The sequence below is a fragment of the Anabrus simplex genome, chromosome 3 (genome assembly GCF_040414725.1).
Source record: "Anabrus simplex isolate iqAnaSimp1 chromosome 3, ASM4041472v1, whole genome shotgun sequence".
Classification (NCBI taxonomy): Eukaryota; Metazoa; Arthropoda; class Insecta; order Orthoptera; family Tettigoniidae; genus Anabrus; species Anabrus simplex.
The window spans coordinates 366,724,683-366,744,458 of record NC_090267.1 but is presented as its reverse complement, the minus strand read 5'-3'; the positions used below and the strand labels follow the sequence as shown (position 1 = coordinate 366,744,458).

The 19,776-nt window shown below is 35.2% G+C and overlaps 1 protein-coding gene across 1 annotated transcript in view; it reads left to right on the top strand.

The window, feature by feature from the left end:
• LOC136866385 (oxidative stress-induced growth inhibitor 1) overlaps positions 1 to 19,452 on the top strand; it is a 53,779-nt gene extending 34,327 nt beyond the window's left edge. The window contains exons 6-8 of the mRNA XM_067143288.2: positions 1,099 to 1,366; positions 2,092 to 2,267; positions 7,646 to 19,452. Coding sequence (XP_066999389.2) covers positions 1,099 to 1,366; positions 2,092 to 2,267; positions 7,646 to 8,053 — 852 coding nt within the window. The 3' untranslated portion in view covers positions 8,054 to 19,452. The remainder of the gene's footprint in view (positions 1 to 1,098; positions 1,367 to 2,091; positions 2,268 to 7,645) is intronic.
• Positions 19,453 to 19,776: the final 324 nt, after the last annotated feature.

Sequence of the window (19,776 nt, the reverse complement as noted above, 5' to 3'; positions counted from 1 at the left end):
GAGAGAGAGAGAGAGAGAGAGTGAGTGTGTCAAACCACATTGCATACAAGGTATTAGCTCCAAATATGAACTATTGGTAAAACTAAGACTCTAAACGCATATTGAAATTTGAAGTTTGAAATTTTCTCATCAAACTTCTCAAGGCACTGGCAATATGTTATCTGCCTTACGTTGGATTCGGGGGTGAAGGTGTTACGGATGAGTCTGTTCCTAAATAATGTGTACGGTAAACTATTATAGTTGACTGGATGAATCAAATGGTGACTTACAAGATTTATGAACCTATCATAAATATGTAGTATACATATGCATTACCTTTCGTGAATACATATAGCACCACTTTGAGATATTTCTTTCCTACCTTCAAGAGTCTCTTAACTTTTACCATTCCTTACAGTGTTCAAGATTCTTTTAAATCACAAAAAGAAAAATATTGACAAGCATTAAATGGAGATTGTGAATTTGCAAATATTTTTTATTTATAAATATCCAAGCAGTTTGAACCCTATTGTACATGAGTATATTAGGGCAATAGTTTTGATCACTTTTTAAATTATTAAACCTTGACACAAAATTATGAAATTAAATTATTGAAGATGTTATGAATGAACTTAAGGGACTGTTTGTAACAGCAGGATTTCCTAAACAGATGTTTTTAAATATCATTTTAGTATCAGATACATCACAGTTGATGCTATGTTGATTGAAGAGCCTAAGATACAGCATAGATAAACCTGAACATTTTTATATTTAAAAGTTATCAAATGACAAATATAAAATATAAAGGTGTTGAACACAAATTGCATTGTAAACATCTTGTCAGATTTGGTGCTAAGAGAGTGAAAAAAATAAAAATAGTATCGATTATTATGATAATTTGACCTAAGGAAGCTCCTCAAGTTAATTTCATTACATGATAATCTTTCAGTATAGTTGTCTGTATTTAATCTCTGTTCTGAGCAAATCGTAAGATGGGAGAGATTTTCATGAGAATTCAAATTTGTTACTTTTACTGCATATCTGCAGAATTAGCAGTCATATTGATCTGTCTTGTGTGCGTTATAAGTGATTGGCATAAAGAAATCGTGTATATTCCAGGACAAAAAAATCACTGATCCAGAGACAGGTGTGGAGACATGTAGTCCTCCTGTCTTGTGGTGTGTGGAAGGTTATGATACAGCAAACTGCAATGCACCGTTCTGCTATGTAAGCCGCTGTGTGGTTCTGGCCACGGGTTCGATTGATCTTCCTAACCGCCTACAAGTTCCAGGAGAGATGGACAATCCTGAATGGGTTTTGCATGATCTACGAACATTGGAAATAAAGTTGGATGAACTGGTTGACCGTCATGGGAAAGACCGTGAGGGTATGTATGACTTTGCTTAAATACTTTACTTGTGGCCAATGCATTTGAAAATTGGTGCTGAGGATTATATCCTTTGTGAACATGAGAGATTCATCATTTTTTTTGTTGATTTGTATGGGTGCTAGAAGAGTATTTGTAATTGGGATAATCAGAATATGATTCTGGCAAATGCCAGCAATGTTGACAAGTGTGTGCACTGGGAGAAGGTAAACAAGCAATTCAGCTGGATGATCTCACCAAAGCACGATTGATGTTATGTCATCATGCTTATAAAGGCAAAACTTGACCTGAACTTCTGAATTCAGTAGATACATTATTAAAATAATTGGAAAGATTGCACTCTGTAACATTTTCTTGTGTCAACTTAACGATTGAGTCACATTTCTTGTGTGTACAGACTTACAAAATGAGTGCTTGTGTAATAAGAACTTCATATATTTTAATATAACTATTCGTATTACACTGGTCGTGAAAGCTAAAGGACAATTATTTATATTATAAATTGTGTTTGACTGAATGAAAAAAGGTTTTCCACATTCTTACTGTTAACAAGTGAGCACTAAAAACTATGGCTTCTAACCAATCAGGCAACTGTATTTTGCTAATCAAGTTAGAGTTTTCGAAGGAAAAGAAATGTATTGCTTGTTGTCACACTTTCAACATCTGCTGTTCACATGAAAAGTAGAACCAAAATCCTCTGATCTTAATACTGAATCCTTCTTTAGGGATGCCAACAGAACCGGATTGTGACCCAGTGTTGATTGTTGGAGCTGGACTGAGTGCAGCCGATGCCATCATTGCAGCACGTTTCCGCTCGTTGCCAATCTTGCACTTGTTTAGGCGAAGGCATAATACTCTGGATAAGCAACTACCTGAAAATATGTATCCTGAATATCACAAGGTTAGTGCACCAACAGAATTTAATTTATTTGACTGCATATTGTTAGATTATCCCCTCTGGGTCTATTGGGAAAAGAAATCATGGCCAGTCACTTGCAAGTGAATATGAATATCCTACTGATGTCTCTTCAGATGGCTCATCAACCCAATTTGCACCTTACCCCATAATGGCAGATAAACCTTGGAGTTGGTTGGTAACAGGCCATTTTTTCCCTATGTTTTCTTCTAGTGTGCTGTTCCATTGCAGTATGATGTATTCTTTCTTGATGGATGCTACTTCTCCAGGTTGGGCAATCTAGAGTGGTCTTGAGAATTCCCATTTGTCCAGTTGTCAGTATGGATGGATTTTACACTGCTTTGTGGTGGCTTTAAAGCACCATTATATCTGACCTCCAACAGTGTTTAACTTTGCTTAGTTCAGAGTGGAGTACTTGTTTTGGGACACAGTGATCAGGCATGCAGACTGTGTCTCCAACCCAACTGGAGCTTATTTTGAGTTAGCATCATCTCCATGCTCATACTGCTGGCCTACTCAAGAACGCTGACATTTGTATGTTTATCCTTCCAGGTAAAAGATATTTCTGAGACATCTTTGATGGAAGGTTTCAATCATTTTCATGCAGCACTTTTATATTGTAGAGATTAAAATGTATTTGCACATGAGAAGTGCACGTGCATGCACACTCGCTCTGTTTTCTTCCTTTCCCAAAGTCTGGGGTGTGACTACTTTCATGCAGACGTTCCTACTTTACAGAAACAAGTTTGAAATAATTTTTATTACAGTTTTTGAGACAAATTTACCTATGCTTTTTTTTTTGCTAGTGGCTTTACATTGCACACACACAGATAGGTCTTATGGCGAAGATGGGATAGGAAAGGTCTAGGAGTTGGAAAGAAGCAGCCGTGGCCTTAATTAAGGTACAGCCCCAGCGTTTGCCTGGTGTGAAAATGGGAAACCACGGAAAACCATCTTCAGGGTTGCCAACAGTGGGATTCGAACCCACTATCTTTCGGATGCAAGCTCACAGCCGCGCACCTCTAACCGCATGGTCAACTCACCTGGTAATTTACCTTTGTATGTGTAGGTCTACCCCTCTACCCCTTAGTCCCATTTCCAGATATGGAGTTGGTGATGAGACGAGATGTAACCACATGGCATGTTTTTTTGATGAGATGCCCTTCCTGTTGCCAGCCTCAGTTGAAGAGCTAGTGAAGCTGAAATGAATGATGGTGAATGAACTCAGGGTAAAGAGTTTGAAGGAATAGGTGTGGCCTATGAATAGGAATTGTCCTGTCATTTGCCTGGAAGTGAAAATGGGAAACCACAGAAAATCATTCTCAGGACAGACAATAATCTCCTGAATGCAACACTTGGCTCCATAGCCATTAACGCATGGCCACCCTGCTCAGTACAACTTTACCCATCTTAACCTCTCGTAATTCTTGACCAGTCTCAAAGGTAACGCTCTCTTACATTACTTTAAAGCTATTCTATCCAAAAATCCCTTTACAGACAGAAACATTTATCAGTGGGTATCCTCCTAGTATCTCCACAACCTTCCTGTAAAAGAGTTGGAATACAGTAATTCCCTTTCTGTAGGTTTGGGACATCTATTTCTGTCCTTGTTACAGTTTCTCACATTGACTGTTTTTATGCTTGTACATATACGATGCTTATTAGATACATCCACAATCCATAGCATAGTAATGAAAATAACAAGAGCACCCTAAAACAGGTACTGTATTAGTTATACAAGGATGTAAACATTTGAAAAAAAAACAGCAATATAATTTGTATGTTCATAGTAATAATAGCAATAAGGGTTATAGTGGTGCATTCTTAAGCTTGTTTTGCTGACATTCTGAAGTGTTACTGTTGCACCTTCACAATAGATTTTATCTTCATAGTGACTTACAAAGAATTACTGTACCATACAAACTCCTAACCTCACTAATAATCATGTTCATACAAATGTGGAGCATGAATGTTTCTTAAATTGTCTTTGTTTCTCCTGTGGTAAGTTCAATTGCCTGCTCATTTGGCCTCTGCAAGCTTGCTGCTCTATCAGCACAATTCTTCAGAAGTATGACAGTGAAATATTTTCTCTCAAATTTTTGCCAATTTACATCCTCTAAAATTGGAGCAGTTATTTTTCCTGATCCTTTTTTCATTATGATAAAATGACATTGACTTTGTGATGCAAGTTTTAGATCTAGTAAGATGGTATTCAAAGTATTTTTACTGCATTAACATTTTTTTTTTGAACAGTCCTTTCTGTTAGCTTGAAGTTAAAGCCTAGCATAACAAAACAGATAGTTCAGTTTGGATTTATAAATGATTATTGAAAATTATTTTTGAAGAGGAGCCCTTAAACTTCAGGCTGATACCAGAGGCATGATTGCCTATTATTAAACATACCTGTGTATGGTGAAAATATTTGCCTAATTTAGTTATTTAAAAAAAAACTTATTCCGTGTATCTTTTGCAATTTAAATTTTATTTTGTCGGTAAGTTCACTAAATTGTATGCTGGGCCTGTACCTTAAGGCCATGGATGCTTCCTTCCCACTCCTAGCCCTTTCCTATCCCATCATTGCCATAGGGCATATCTGTGCCAGTGCGACGTAAAGCAAATTGTAAATAAAAAATAAAAAACCCACTAAATTGCATTTCCACTTTTCAGCAATAAAAGCTAAACCGCAGGATAGTTGATAGGCTGATTGCATATTTGCAATAAAATCACAAGTTTTCTTTTTATGTACAAGAAACGTGAGAGCTGTTTCTGCTGAAAGCACATATCACATAAAATTTTGTCCTGTCACTTTATCAAGTATGGCCTAGCCTTCGTAAAAAATTTACACATTTCTCTGAGAAAGAATGATGCCATGAGTTCCATAATGCTGCGAGTCATAGCTGTTCTCCTGTTGGACATTATTTATTATTTTACAATCCATTATAATCCATTATTTATTATTTTACAATACAATGGCAATCACATCAGTGTCTTCACCTATTCTACATGAACTACAAACTAGATCCCTAAAAACTGTGTGTGGTTAATGATATTCTAATGTTGAAAGTTCTTGTAGGATGGGAATTTGCTTTATTAGATGAGACCCATCACTTTTTAAATAACATTTCATTGTACTTCTTGGATTAAGAGTTTACTGAGAGAAGAAATTAAAACTTTTCCTGTGTCAGATTCCATTAAGGGGTTCAGGTTTTTCACAGTGACACAAACGTGCATTGATGAATATCTCGTTTCAGAGGAAGCAAAGTTAGCGATACTCAATACTATATATTTTTCTTCATTTTGTATCAAAGGGGGTGGAAAGTAGATTGTGGCATCGATTTTCGGATTTTATTGCTACAAATCACCTCGAATCTCCTCTGTTAACTTCAAACTATGTGGTCCCAGATTATTTCATCAATTATTTTGCTATTTTCCTCTGGTAGTTTTGAATTTTGAGCCAAATTTGTAAAATTTCACAAAATTTTATGATTTTTCACATTGCCAAAAACAGGTGCCTCTATCAATTAACTATGAGATTGTCCTAGAATTTCCCCAGGGATCCAATTATGAGGAAGGCAAGAAAGTATTGGTTAGAGTTGGTAAATTTCAAGTCTTTACTAATTTGTGGATTAAGTAGAAGACTCTTCTTAGTTTTGTATATTGATGAGTTTTAACATACTGAAATAAATTTATGAAAGTGTGGAAATTAATACAGTTTTAAAGATCATATTTATTTAAGCACTTTCATATTAAACAAATAAGTCATAGCCACAAATGCATAATAGACCTTGTAAAATTATTTTAGGAGACAAGAAAGACTACTAGTGAAAGAAAATAGGTAATTAGACTGAAGTTAATTCTTCCTTGTTATTTCACATGGTCACTACACCTGTTTGAAGAATGTACCATGTTTATGTCTAAATGATTTTACAAGATAGAAAGAAACTCTCACCATAAACAAATTTAACTACAGAAGATATTATACCAATAAAAATGTGCTCAAATGTTTATTTTTCCACTTATCTCGCTTGAATTTAAAAATAAAATTAAATATACAAAATCAGAGTTCCTCTAAAACATCCACTTGAATAATTCCTCACTTAGACAAGTTACAAAAATCAATTCTAAGAACTTGCCTTTGTTAAAAAAGGGTATTTTTGCTGCAGTTTATTTAGTTATAGTGCTATTAAAACAATGTGCATGTTCTGACAGCTCTCAGCTTGGTAGTAGGAGGTGGCAGTTACTATGGCAACCAGTACACGCCTCCCATTTCAGCCAATCCCAGCTCGGCATGCACTCTCCCTTTTCCTACCCCCGCTGTCTTAAAGCTTCGAGAGTCGGTCGGTCCGAGTTCCACGTTGCTACTATAGTATACCGTAGCACATGTGGCTGGGCTAACAATGTCTACTTTGAGAGATATCATTGTCTGTATAGTGTGTTTTTTAAATCAATTAAATATTATAGTGCTGTTGTGTTCGTGTTAATAAGTGTATCGTTATCGAGGCTGGCATTCTAGTGTAGTGTAAATTATAGTATTGTGTAGTATAGTGTAATTTTAACACCGTCTCATTTACTGAACTCAAAATGTTGCAACCCGTTCAGAGCACCGCTAAACAACGAGGGCGACCTAGAATTCATTCACCTAGAAAAAAGGCAAGCGTAATGGGGAGGTATGGCTTCGCTATTCGTGGTCAAGCTCGCGATATGGTATGTGCCTTACAGGAATATTTTGAGGCTGAAGGGAAAAATTGAGGCCCACTGACAGACGTTAACAAAGTTGTAGAAAGAACAGCAGCAGCTTTAAAATTTCTCAAGCTATAGTAATTAGAATAGGGAAAGAAAAAGAAAAGAAAGAAAAGGAGCCTTGGGAAGAAGGTGAAGGGGAAAGAGAGGGAGTGGATGTAATTGGACCATCACATGACAGGTTATCAACACCGGGCAAAAGCCGACTCATTAAAGCCTATGAGGAAGGGGAATGAGGAGTTTGTCTTACGATATTTGAGCTGATAAAATTACTGCTGAGCCATCTTGCAATAATAGCAATGATATTTAACGTTTTTCTAACTCTTTCATGATCGCCATTAATGGATATTATTTTCCGCAGAGCCTAGCGCAGAACGAGAGCTGTTGACTGTGATGTAGTAACTCCTGCCGGATCATGTGGCAACACAGCGCTCCCACTCCTTTGCTCGGCGCCAAGTGCTGCGAACTCTCAGAACACGCACATTGTTTTAATAGCACTATAGTTGCCTGTTCATTTTACTAAAACCTTTCTAGTGGGTTGAGCTTAGATCCTAATTAACATATCAAAACACATAATTTAATTTGCATTTATAGATCTTAAATTGTTATTTCTACTGTTTCAGGTGTACCAGATGATGTCTGATGGAGGAGAAAACTATTCCTGTTACACTGCTCTACCAGAGCACAAGATTCTGGAGATAACTCCGGACCACATAGTGTACATAGAGAGTCCTGATGGTAAGGTGGTTTCACGTACTGTGTCTGCTGCTGCAATCCTTATTGGATCTCGTCCTGATCTAAGTTTCCTGCACCTTGGTGGGGATTTAGGTGTTGTACCATCACAGCCAATTGACTGTAGATCAAATCCTGTGGACGTTGATCTCTTCACCTATGCTGTTAAACGAGCACCTTCTGGACTATATGCCCTTGGACCTCTTGCTGGTGATAATTTTGTAAGGTTCATCCAGGGTGGAGCAGTTGCAATCGCGAGTAACATTCACAAGGAAAGAAAACATCACACAGTTTTGTAAAACAAATTGCAAAACATGGTCTATTACTGTGAGGAAATCTGCTGTGCAGATCCTCTACGTACACCTCATCTAACAGCCTTAACTTAATGGTGCTTGGTTCGGTGGGCTCCGAAATAAAAACTCCCAATGAGGATAAAGCTTTAATTTCACCAAAATAGAATTTTTCATCTGAAGTATTTTAGGTTAGGTTTTGTATTATTACATTAGTATAACCAGTTTTATGTTTATACTACTGTTATTATTAATAATCATTTATAAACTTTTAATCATAAAGAAACTGAACTACTGTGTGTTGCATAATTCACAAACTGGATTGTCTGTCATCTTGAATGTTTTGTGATTCAAGCACTGAATGGCACACAGACTAAACTTTTGCCTCAGGTTTGAACCCATGAATCAATTTGAAATTCAAAATTAACTTCAGCATTTCTCAGCAGACGTAAGAATTTTTGTAAATTGGCTACCCATGAATTAATCCTTATCATATTAAAAACTCTTGTCAGAAGATTAAAATGGTTTAAATACCTACTGTAGCCTAATATGTCTTTGAAAATTAAAATCCTGTGAACCAATGTAATTTTCTGCTGAAGTCATTCAGGGTAGCCATGGTTTTGATTAAGAGTACAATGCATTGTGCATTAAGATAAATTACCAACCTTTTAACTTTCAGGAGAAACAGATTGTCACAATATTAAAGCCTTGACAATTTGTTCATTTCTAACACATGGGCCAAATGAAAGGAACAACAGCAGAAGAATAAAGATGATTTTTCAACCACTAACAAGTAGTCTACATTCACTTCACTGTGTGGACTCAACTGCACCTTTAAATATTTTAAATGTTTTCATGCTAGAGACCTTGACCAAAAGCATTTGCATCCAATTCCAATGTTAACCCTCTCTTTGCCTGACTTGCATTATTTACTGTCTGCTAAATTTGGTTCTGTTTTATTCTGTTCTTTACAAAGTCTACAATTTATTTGTTAAATTATTTTTCAAGCATAAATTGGGGAATGCTGTTGAAAATTAAGGGAATATTTTAGAAATTAGTAGAGGTGTGCTGTTCTGGAATTAGGCAAACATGACAAGAGATGGTGGGTAGTAAAATGGAATCAATCACTCTATGCATGTTTGTCCACCATCTAAGGTACCGTACTTATGTCACCACAAAGCATTTTCAAGAAAGTAGCTTTAAGAGTTGGGATCTTGTATATGAAATATTTTGTTATAGTTGTGAAATATTTATATTTTAATGAATGTTAAATTGGTATTAATTATTAGGAATTTAAATTTTTCTCCAAGTGTTCAGTTTCTTTGGATATACTAAATAAGTCAGGGAAATGGGGAATGTATTTATGAAATTGAATCTTACATAAAAGTTATCTTAATATACTGTACTTAGTAAAAATTTGGTACCATTACTTTGAAGTACCGTACTGATGCTTGTAATTCCTATTCGTACCTGAACTTGGCTATATAAAAGCAGTTATGTTTTATTTTTCATTTTATAATCCTGAATAATAAATAAAGACATCAGACTGCTTTACAAAGGCACTAACAGCATGAACATGCTTAGTTTCTGATTTTTTTTTTTCAAATTATTGTTAAATAGTAAGAATCTATTTCATAATAAGAATTGTCTCTCATTTCTCTGATAAAATGTGACTTGCATATAGTGTGAGAGAAGCTGCTGTGCAGCTCTGTTTAAGAATAAGAATGATGGTGAACATTCTATCAGATCTTGGAACTGAATACAGTACTGACTGATATTCAGACCAAGAAGACATAAATTAACTGAGAGTGTGGTGGTTATAGGGGAACATTCAGAATTGTTGGCTGTGAGTTAGAATGAAGATACTGATGTCCCCAGGTGCTGTATAACATTTCCACCCTTCAAGGACTTCTAGAAAGATGTTGCATGACAATTCATTATATAAATAGTAGTTATTTTTTACATATATATTTTTTACAAAGATCTGAATTATTACGTAGTTACATATTTGTTTCAAGAACACAGTTATGTAATTGATCAGGTGGTTTTATCGAAGACTGACCAAAAACATGTATTTACTGTGTTCTTTGCATTTAAGATGTGTATGATTGTCATATTAACAATGTTAGGTTAGCAAAAAGAGACAAGAGGCAATAAATTTTTTTGCAGAATATAGAAAGGCATTGCAATTGTGGAAGGAAAATGTTTAAATTAAGTACTGGTAAAGAAAATATTTGGTTTTGTGGAGAGATAAACATCACAATATCTGCTGTTTGGTACAGTAGTATAAAGAACAAAACATAAATGGACAAAAATTTCCTGAACAGAGTTGGCAGTACCTGTTCAATCTCTTTTTGATATTTTGTGCAGTTGGTTTTAATGAAACACACTGCAGGCATGTTGCTGCTTTGTGTTCTGATACTGTAAATAACTTGCTGGATAATCATTATGTTACTACTCGTAATGTGTTTGGAAGACTGAAAGTCACACTGCTTTGTACACATTGGTTTTCCTGCATTTTTGTAGGCTTGTAAACTTCCAAACATTTTTCCAGTTTTGTACACAATGGTTTTCCTGTCATATAATTCACAAAGTACTTGGTATATAATTACATATGATGCAAATATTACCGTTAAATTTGTTTAAATATTTGTACTTGGGTCAGAAGGAAATGTAATGTACGGTATTAAAGTGTTTTATGTTTATGGTTTATGCTTGATGTGCTACAAATGTCGAAAAATATGTAGAACATGAGATGAATAAAGTGTAAACACAAAACCAAGATTAAAATGAAAATTAAACATAGCAAATTTTGCAACACAGGTGCATATGGAAAGCAGTGGCTTACCTAGGTAATAAAATGCAATAGGGGAAGATAAAACCCCACTAGGTTATAATGTAATAAGAAGGATACCTTGTTGAGAAAAATCACAGCACTAAATGAATACCTGACCTGAAGTAATCCTGATGTTTCTAACAAATACAAGAAAGATTAGAGACGTGGGAATTTTGAGAACGGCCCTTAATCAGTCCTAAACCAATTATCCTGTCTAAGAGTTTTGAACATCACATCTCTCTAGCTTTGCACATCCATCAATTGCTCCACTGTTAGAATAAATGGCCAAAAATGCCTTAGGTCTGATCAGAAATATATTTCTTCCTCTTAAACTAGATAAGGAGCCATTTTCAGCAAGACTTCAAGCAACCATTACTTCTTTGGGCTTTCATAAAAGTTCACGATGCCAGAAGTGTCTGCTGCTTTCTACATGTGTGCTAATATATATATAATATGTGTACTCTGATCTTTCATTAGTCTTGAAACTCTTAATATTTCAAGGAGAAGTTACAAAAAGGCTGTGATATAGTATTAGTAATGTAAAGAAGTAATGCTAGAATTATATGGATTATTATGTAAAATGATTTATATTGAGAGAAAAGGGTGACGATATCTAGATTTGTAGTCACATAATCAGAGACAAGGAATTATAGATATGTCAATGTTTTTCTTTTAAATATAAATAACTGTTGGGTTTTTCAGTCTAACAAAACTTTGAGTAATAAACTAGATAAGGAGCCATTTTCAGCAAGACTTCAAGCAACCATTACTTTTTTGGGCTTTCATAAAAGTTCACGATGCCTGAAGTGTCTGCTGCTTTCTACATGTGTGTTATATATATATATATATATATATATATATACTCGGATCTTTCATTAGTCTTGAAACTACCTGGAAAAGAAAGCATATGGTAACAATATTATACAGTAAAACCTCATTAAGACATTTCTACAGGGAACAAGGAAAAATGTGTTACATGAGAAAACATACTACTGAATACACAAATAAAAACTGTCCAACAGGGATATGGAAATACTAGATATGATTTTTACCACCATGACTACATTTTACATCATATATCTGTGGGTACAGTGAAAACTATATCTGTTTCAAAAGATGAGAGGAGAGTATTAATAGATGTGAAGAACACGAGAGAACAAATATTAAAAGCATTTCTGCTGGGGGTTATAAAATAACAGTGTATTGAAAGGTGTGAAAAACACCCGACTACAAATATGAAAACATTTGCACAGGGGCCCACAAAAATATAAACGTTTTATTGTAGATCACACTCTTTCCTAAACAAATGTTAGTAGAAGCCTTATATTTTGGACATGTGGGTTATTAAACATTATTTCCTGGTCATACTCTTACACAATGAATTGGAGGTTACACTTGACCATGTATGAAAGTGAGAGAATTACTTTGGCTGTCATTTTGAATCCTGACAAAACTTTGACCAACTTGAGTGATAGTCGATACTCATAGGTGACAAGTTTCAACATTTGCGCAACCTCTGCACACTTAATGATGCAGATGTCAGTCCACTTTCTGAAATATTTTTAATTTTGTCTTCATTAGTAAGGAATTTTCCAACTGTTTCCATATCCATAAGTGGGCTGTCACAAGGCATATAGGCACCATGCTAGTCAACTTCATGATTATGCTCCTAATTCAGATGTAGGCTACCATGCGACAAATACCTATTCACTACCCTTCACTGAACTACTTGGCACAAAATAAATTTCTAACATCTAACTTCTGAACGGAATGCAAAATACAAGCACAAACAGGCTGTCTGTGTTATTCCATAATCTCGGCAAACAAAACTAAACATTCCTGAGACTAAGTGTTTGCTCCCCGAAGGTGCAACTTATGTATCCAGTGAAGTTCAGGAATTCGTGGCCTTTTCCCATTATCACGCAACTTTGGCAAGGGCTCTTACTCAAGCTGGCAATCACATTACTTTCACAAGGGATGACAAATAACATTTTCAGGGTTTCAAAAAATGTGATCATACTAAGCGGCAATAGCGAAAATTTTTGCCGTGATAAAGCGAGGTAATTTTATATAGATTTAATATGATTAGAATCTGGGGCCGATGACCTTAGATGTTAGGCCCCTTTAAACAGCAAAAATCATCATGATGATTAGAATCGGGACTTCAAATTTACGACGTGCTATGCGGGAAAACATGTTTATGAGGAATGCACTAGTGAGGTTTCGGTGAAGTTTAGAAAGAAACAACTTTCCATTTCAAGTATAATAGTTTTCTTTTTCAGGCAGTTATAAATTTATTACTCAAAATTAGTTTTGGCAGACTGATGAACCTGACAGTTACAAAGTAACGGAGTTGAAACTGAAAAGAGATGGCTTCAGATATCACAAAAAAATGTAAGAAATAGAAATAAGGTCATAATTTACTTTTCAGTACAGCCAATATAAGGAAGCATTTATCATAAGAAAACAACATTAATATGTTTGTATAAACTTCATGTAAAGAGGAGAGAATACATATTTCCACAAAAATGTGTACTTAAGCACTTGAATTCTCAGAACAAAGAACAGAAGAAAGGAACTTTGCTACTTTTGAATGAGCCAATGAAACTAAACAGCTTGCTTGTTTCATGTTGTATTGTACTTGCAGCATTGAATTTACAGGTGTTAGTGTTAACATGTTTACTTTCTTCTGTACATTGGACCAGCTTAAGAGAAAACACCATCTCTACATTCATAATATGTCCAGGAACAGAGAAATAATACCCTATAATTTTGAGCAGTCCAGAATATTCTTCTTCAGAAAGACATTCCTCAAAAACAAACTACCATTTCTTGCTGGACATAATATTCTCAAAATTTTGAACATTTGTGTCTGCCAAAAATATGTTCATTTTACAACCTGGTCAAAGAGAAGATTCTCATGCAATTGCAAGTTACCAGAAGTTGAGCTTAAAAACTTGTGAACTTCCACAATAAAATATTGTGGGCTTTTGTCTCTTTGGCCTGGATGTTCTTCTTAGTTTATAAAATCGCAGACTGGTGATGAAATCCATGACTTATGATAATCCTAATTTAATTCCACTGTGACAAAATGTACAGTAGGCCTATATATTTTTAACAACTTACCTTACATCGCACACACACATAGGTCTTATGGCGACGATAGGAGTAGGAAGGAAGCAGCCGTGGCCTGATAATTAAGGTACAGAAAACCATCTTCAGGGCTGCCGATGATAAAATTATACAGAATTAAATGCTACACTTTCTTAAACAGTAAATAAACTAGCTCATTGGAATGTTTCTTACATGCAGATATGATCCTAGCAACTGAGGAACATTAAACACTGTGAATCCATTTCTAACAGTGCAGTTAGAAAGGAAGCTCTGTATGAGGTGGTCATATGAGGCATCTAGATGTGAACTCTGTAAAGTCGAAATCAACAATTTCAGGAAAGGAGAAAATTTGCTTTGCTTTCTGGTTTGTATTTGTGTGTATTAAACTAATTTAGAAAGGTTTTGAGAATCACATAACTGAAAATAAAATAAACATACAACTGTTATTTTCACAGTAAAGAAAGGATTTAATTTTGGACTTATTATGTTGCAACCTAAACCTACTGGCAATTGCCAATTCAGGACCATATGATAGAAATATAAAGGAGTTGTTTCATCTGTTTAATAAAGTATTTTGTGTTGGTAATAGTAGTACAAAGCCTTATTACAACCAAAAACTGAAGAACAAAGTATTTATGATATATCAAAACAAAGATTTTGACGATTCCTGATTTAATACCTACTTTTTCCTTGTAAAAGTCTGGTTTAGAAACAAATTTATGAATTCCGTTCCAAATTGCTAGAACTGTGGAAGCTATACAGAATAAGGTGCCAAACTGCCATGTGTGGTGCATGAGGAACTTTGGCTCCTAGAAACTTCAAAGTTTCTGCTTGCTGTAGGTTGGTATTGGTGGCATTTGCTTTAAAGGGCAAATATTTGTATCAAGTGGAGATTTTCAAAGAGCTATTTATTGCATGCATAATGACATATATCACTAAAATATTTCAAAAAACTGAATTGGCAGCTTTTACATCTAGAAGTCTTGTACAGATCATGGGATTTTAATTATCTGCAAATGCCGGGCTGAGTGGCTCAGACGGTTCAGGCGCTGGCCTTCTGACCCCAACTTGGCAGGTTCGGTCCTGGCTCAGTTCAGTGGTATTTGAAGGTGTTCAAATACGTCAGCCTCGTGTCGGTAGATTTACTGACACGCAAAAGAACTGCTGTGGGACTAAATTCCGGCAACTCGGCATCTCTGGAAACCGTAAAAATGTAGTTAGTGGGACGTAAAGCCAATATTATTATTATTATTATTATTATTATTATTATTATTATTATTATTATTATTATTATTATCTGTGATTAAGAATGTTTGTTTTTAGTGATTTTCTACATTTTTATAAATTAAACTGTTCTGGATTATTAAATGTGTGTTCTTTAAGGCCAATGTAAAGAATATATGTGAATGTATTCTCTATATGTTCATACTTAGTGTTTACTAAGGATTTGCTGAAAGCGAATTCTGTGTTTTCTTTTAATGTTCTCAGTACATACAGCACATCAGAACAAGCTGGACAAAATTTCAAAATAGAGTTCAGAATACAGAATAACCCAGGTTCCTCAAGTTAAACATAGAAACAGCATTTGCCATCTATTTACATGACTTCAGGCATGTGCATGTAAATATCAAAACAAACATTGAATTCTCGATATCAATTTTAAAAGATATATGTTAAATGCCAACATTCTCACTGATGACCATGTTCAAATCCCATGTATTATAGTAGCAGTCTATAGAAATGCAAACTGCGATGTTAGTAATAAGACGCTAGGCATAAAGTGTTCCTGTACTGCAAGTCAGTATGACTTCATCCACATATCCAATTCGAGGTGGTTCACTTACTATTAAAAATGTGAAGTTATTAACAATTCTGAGTATTTCTATCTTGAAAAACTTGGCGAACTCGTACTCTTTTCCATTTATAAAACCGAACTGGAACTTGGTTTCTGATGTCGATTTGTTCTTTTGGAATAAATATGTTCATAGGTATAACTATAAAGCAAAAAGAACTGCTTACTCTTGCAAATAAACAGAGACAGAACTGGGGAGGTTTTCTGTAAAAATCCACGTGTGATTTTCTGTTATAATATACTATTGTACAATTCTGGAATTACGTAATTCACTTTGTACTTTTTGTAATAAATCAATAGTTTTGACTGTACTTCTGTTGGTAAGTGTTTATTTCTCCCAAGTGAGGCTGGCTGAGCAGTAGCAATTGGTTAGGTATTTATAACCTGCATTCAAAGTTGTGAGATCTGATTCCAGCACTCATTGTTTACACTTAAATGTACCGGTAACCCCTTTTCAGGACAAAATGCAGCAGAAGTTCTAGTATCATTCAAAGCCAACAGAGGCACACATTTTATCATATAAGAACATACTTACTAATTTTGGTAAACAATTTAACTATACACTTAGTAAGATGGCTAGATGGTATGGGTTGAATTCAAATCATGCTGTCAGCAGCTCTGAAGGTGATTTTCTGTGGTTTTCCATTTTCATGATGGGCAAACGTCGGGGCTGTACTTTAAGACAGAGGTCACCACCTCTGTGTACCAGCGTGATGACAAGCATGTTTACTCTTCTTGAGCATCATCAGAAAGAAATGGAAGCCCTTGAGCTTCTCGAGACATGTGCTCTTGTATCTCAGTCCTAGCCCTTTTCTATCAGATTTTCATAAAAGAAATGGAGGCATTAAACATATTGCAAAGGAATGACTGTACCTTTATTGTCTGTATTCACACCCGCACTTCTATTTCTCAATGAATAGACATTTGAAATAGTCTCGCTGTAAGAGTATGATGTAACATCATTATCATAATATGCAGTTTCCAGCTGTTGGCCAGGTCTGCTTGGAACATCTCCTTTTGTCTTCCCACCACTTCTCCCTCTTCACTCTGCCTAGTCCTCTCCTCTTCTCTGCACACACACTCTTCCACGCCTTTTATCCACCTGTCTCTTGGTCTTTCCTCTTTGTCATTTTCTTGTTATCTCTATATCTGTATCCTCCTGGGTGTCTTTTCCTCTGCCTTTATCTTCATGTGTCCATATCATCTAAGTCTAGATGCCCCTATCTTGTTCTTTAGTAGCTCCTCTTTTACAATATTTCTAACCTTTTCATTTCTCCTCTTATCCATTTTTGTTACTCCTATCTTACTTCTCAGAAATTTCATTTCACTTGCCTGTACCCTAGTCATGGCTCTCTGCCTCATTACCAAAGTTTATGCTGCATATGTAAGAACAGGTACAGATTACATCCTATATATCATTCCAGCCTTCTGACACTCTTCAGGAATGCTCCTGCTTGTCTTCCACACTCTATTATTTCCTTATAATTTCTTCCACTTTCCTCTATGAAACTCTCTACCTTCCGAAGCTGTTCCTCTCCAAGTAATATCCCTCTCATAGTTCTCCCCTTTCTAGCTGCGATCACAATCTCGCTCTTTTTGGCATTAAATTTTATTCCGTATTGTTCCACCTCAGCTTTCCAGGCGTCTAACTGTTCCTGGATATCCTCATCCCTTCTTCTGAGATTATTAAGTCTTCTTCAACCTCATCACTTTCATTTTTTCTTCCTCAATTTCCCTTGTCACTTTTCTCATTAACTCGTCCATTACTACAATGAAAAGCAGAGGTGACAGAGCACTTCTTTGTCTTAATCCACTGTTTTGCTCAAACCAGTCTGTTCTCTCCCTCTTACTTTCACACAACTGACACTTCCATAGTACATCTCCCTCGCTCTTTCTATTGTCTGCTTCTCGACACATGATCATATGCTTTCTCCAAGTCCAAGAAGGACATTGGCAGATCTTTACCCTACTCATAACGATGCTCTTGTAGTTGTCTTACTGCGAATACAAGGTCTACTGTTTTCCTACGGTATGACAGTATTGTATAAAAATAGTCTGACTGCAATAGTGGCAATGATTTGAGAACTTCAAGTATTCGTGTTCCTGGGAACCAGTTGTTGATTATAATCATGTTCATGACAGTGTTCCAATGAGGTAACTTGTTTATGTACATAGTTAATTGGAATAATTGTTTCTGCTTCTGTAATGGACATCATTGTTAAATTTCTTTTTATCTGGTATCAGTCAATGCCTTCACAACCCTGAATAATAGAGAGGATGATCTTTTGGGTTTATGCTGTGCAAACTGATAGAGTAAAACTTGAAAGTTTCATGAAGCCCTTGATGCTCTTCCTCAGAAGTGAACTGCTACTGAACAAGACTCTTCTTATTACGGTATACCAAAGGGTTAGATTTTTTTTTTAACCTGATGTCCAAGGATGGCTATGTTTACACGAGAAGGAAGAGAAAAAGAAATGTATTCTGTGATTTAAAAATAAAATGGAGCATTTCCAGGGTGAGAACACTCACTAGAAACCTTCAATGTGCAATGCAACAGAGAAATGACTGGTGTCCCATGTCAAAAATTTGTGTACTTGTTGGCATTGATCTCATTAACATGAGTGCTGTTTCGAACAAAATGCAGCATTTCTGTTTCATGCTCTGCAAGTTTTTTATTTTCTTTAATATAGGCTATATTTTACATACATTTATTATAAAATAGGTACTATGTTGTATGTGAATATATGTTACATGAATTTATTTTACTCTGAGATGGTCTGCATTTATTAAACTACAATTAACGCTAGATTAAATGCATCAAATTTATCTAGGTACTTTTGTATTCACGGATTTTCCTTGATCAGAGGGTTTGAAAATTGTTCAGCTAGCATTTGAAGAGTTATGAAAGACATTAGTACTGAAAGCTGGTAATAACAATGGTGACATTTCCCATGCAGACCGGTTGACAAATAATCTACCATCTTTCAATTGTAGGAATGTAGATTGTAAGCTACTGGTACCTTTTGCCCTTTTAAAATTCTGGTGTGCCATGAATATCCTTTAAATTCATTTTTGGCTTTTTGACATTTAATTGAGTCACTGATACATTTTTTTAAATGTACGTTTACAAACCATGAGGCCTGATATATCTAGAATTCCTTCTGATGTTTTCAATTTTCATTGTTATCATGACTTACCTCAGTATCATCTTAGGCTACCTGTTAGTTCTTCTGAATAAGGATAACCTTGAAGATCTATCAAATATACCCTGTAAATGTTAAGTTTTTGAATTTAAGATTTATATGCCATATAAGGTAATGATGTTTAAGAGAATGAAAAGTAGAACTATATTTACATTTCACAATCTGACCCAGAAATGTTTGTATTTAGCACTCCAAGACTTAAATGAATTTGATGTTGATCTATAACATTTAGCAGAGAATTCAAAATAAAATATTGTATTGTGCTTACAACTGATGTTCAGTAGATGTAATCTATATTATCAAAGAATAACAAATTGTTTGTATATAACGTGAAAGATTATGCGTGCCTTATATGTGTATATAACGTACGTGTGAATAAAGGTACGTTTGTTGTCTTTTTAAACCACTGCATTTCATTTTTAATCATAACCTGCTTACTCATTATCTAATATTATGACAGGTTATTAGGAATTCGAGGCATAAGGCAAATTTTCTTTTTAAATCAACAGCATATAAAGCACATATCATTTATGAACAATTGTGAACAGACATAGTGCATAGATGTTGTTAATTGCAACAAATAGTTCCCAGGACAGTGATTAATGAGTGATGGCATTAAAGAAACTTGGCAACCAAAAGCTTGCCCAATAATTTGATCAGCCTTTCATTTTTGGCGTCCAAGAATTTAGATCTGCCTTGAGAGTGATGCACTGTCATCCATTAGGAG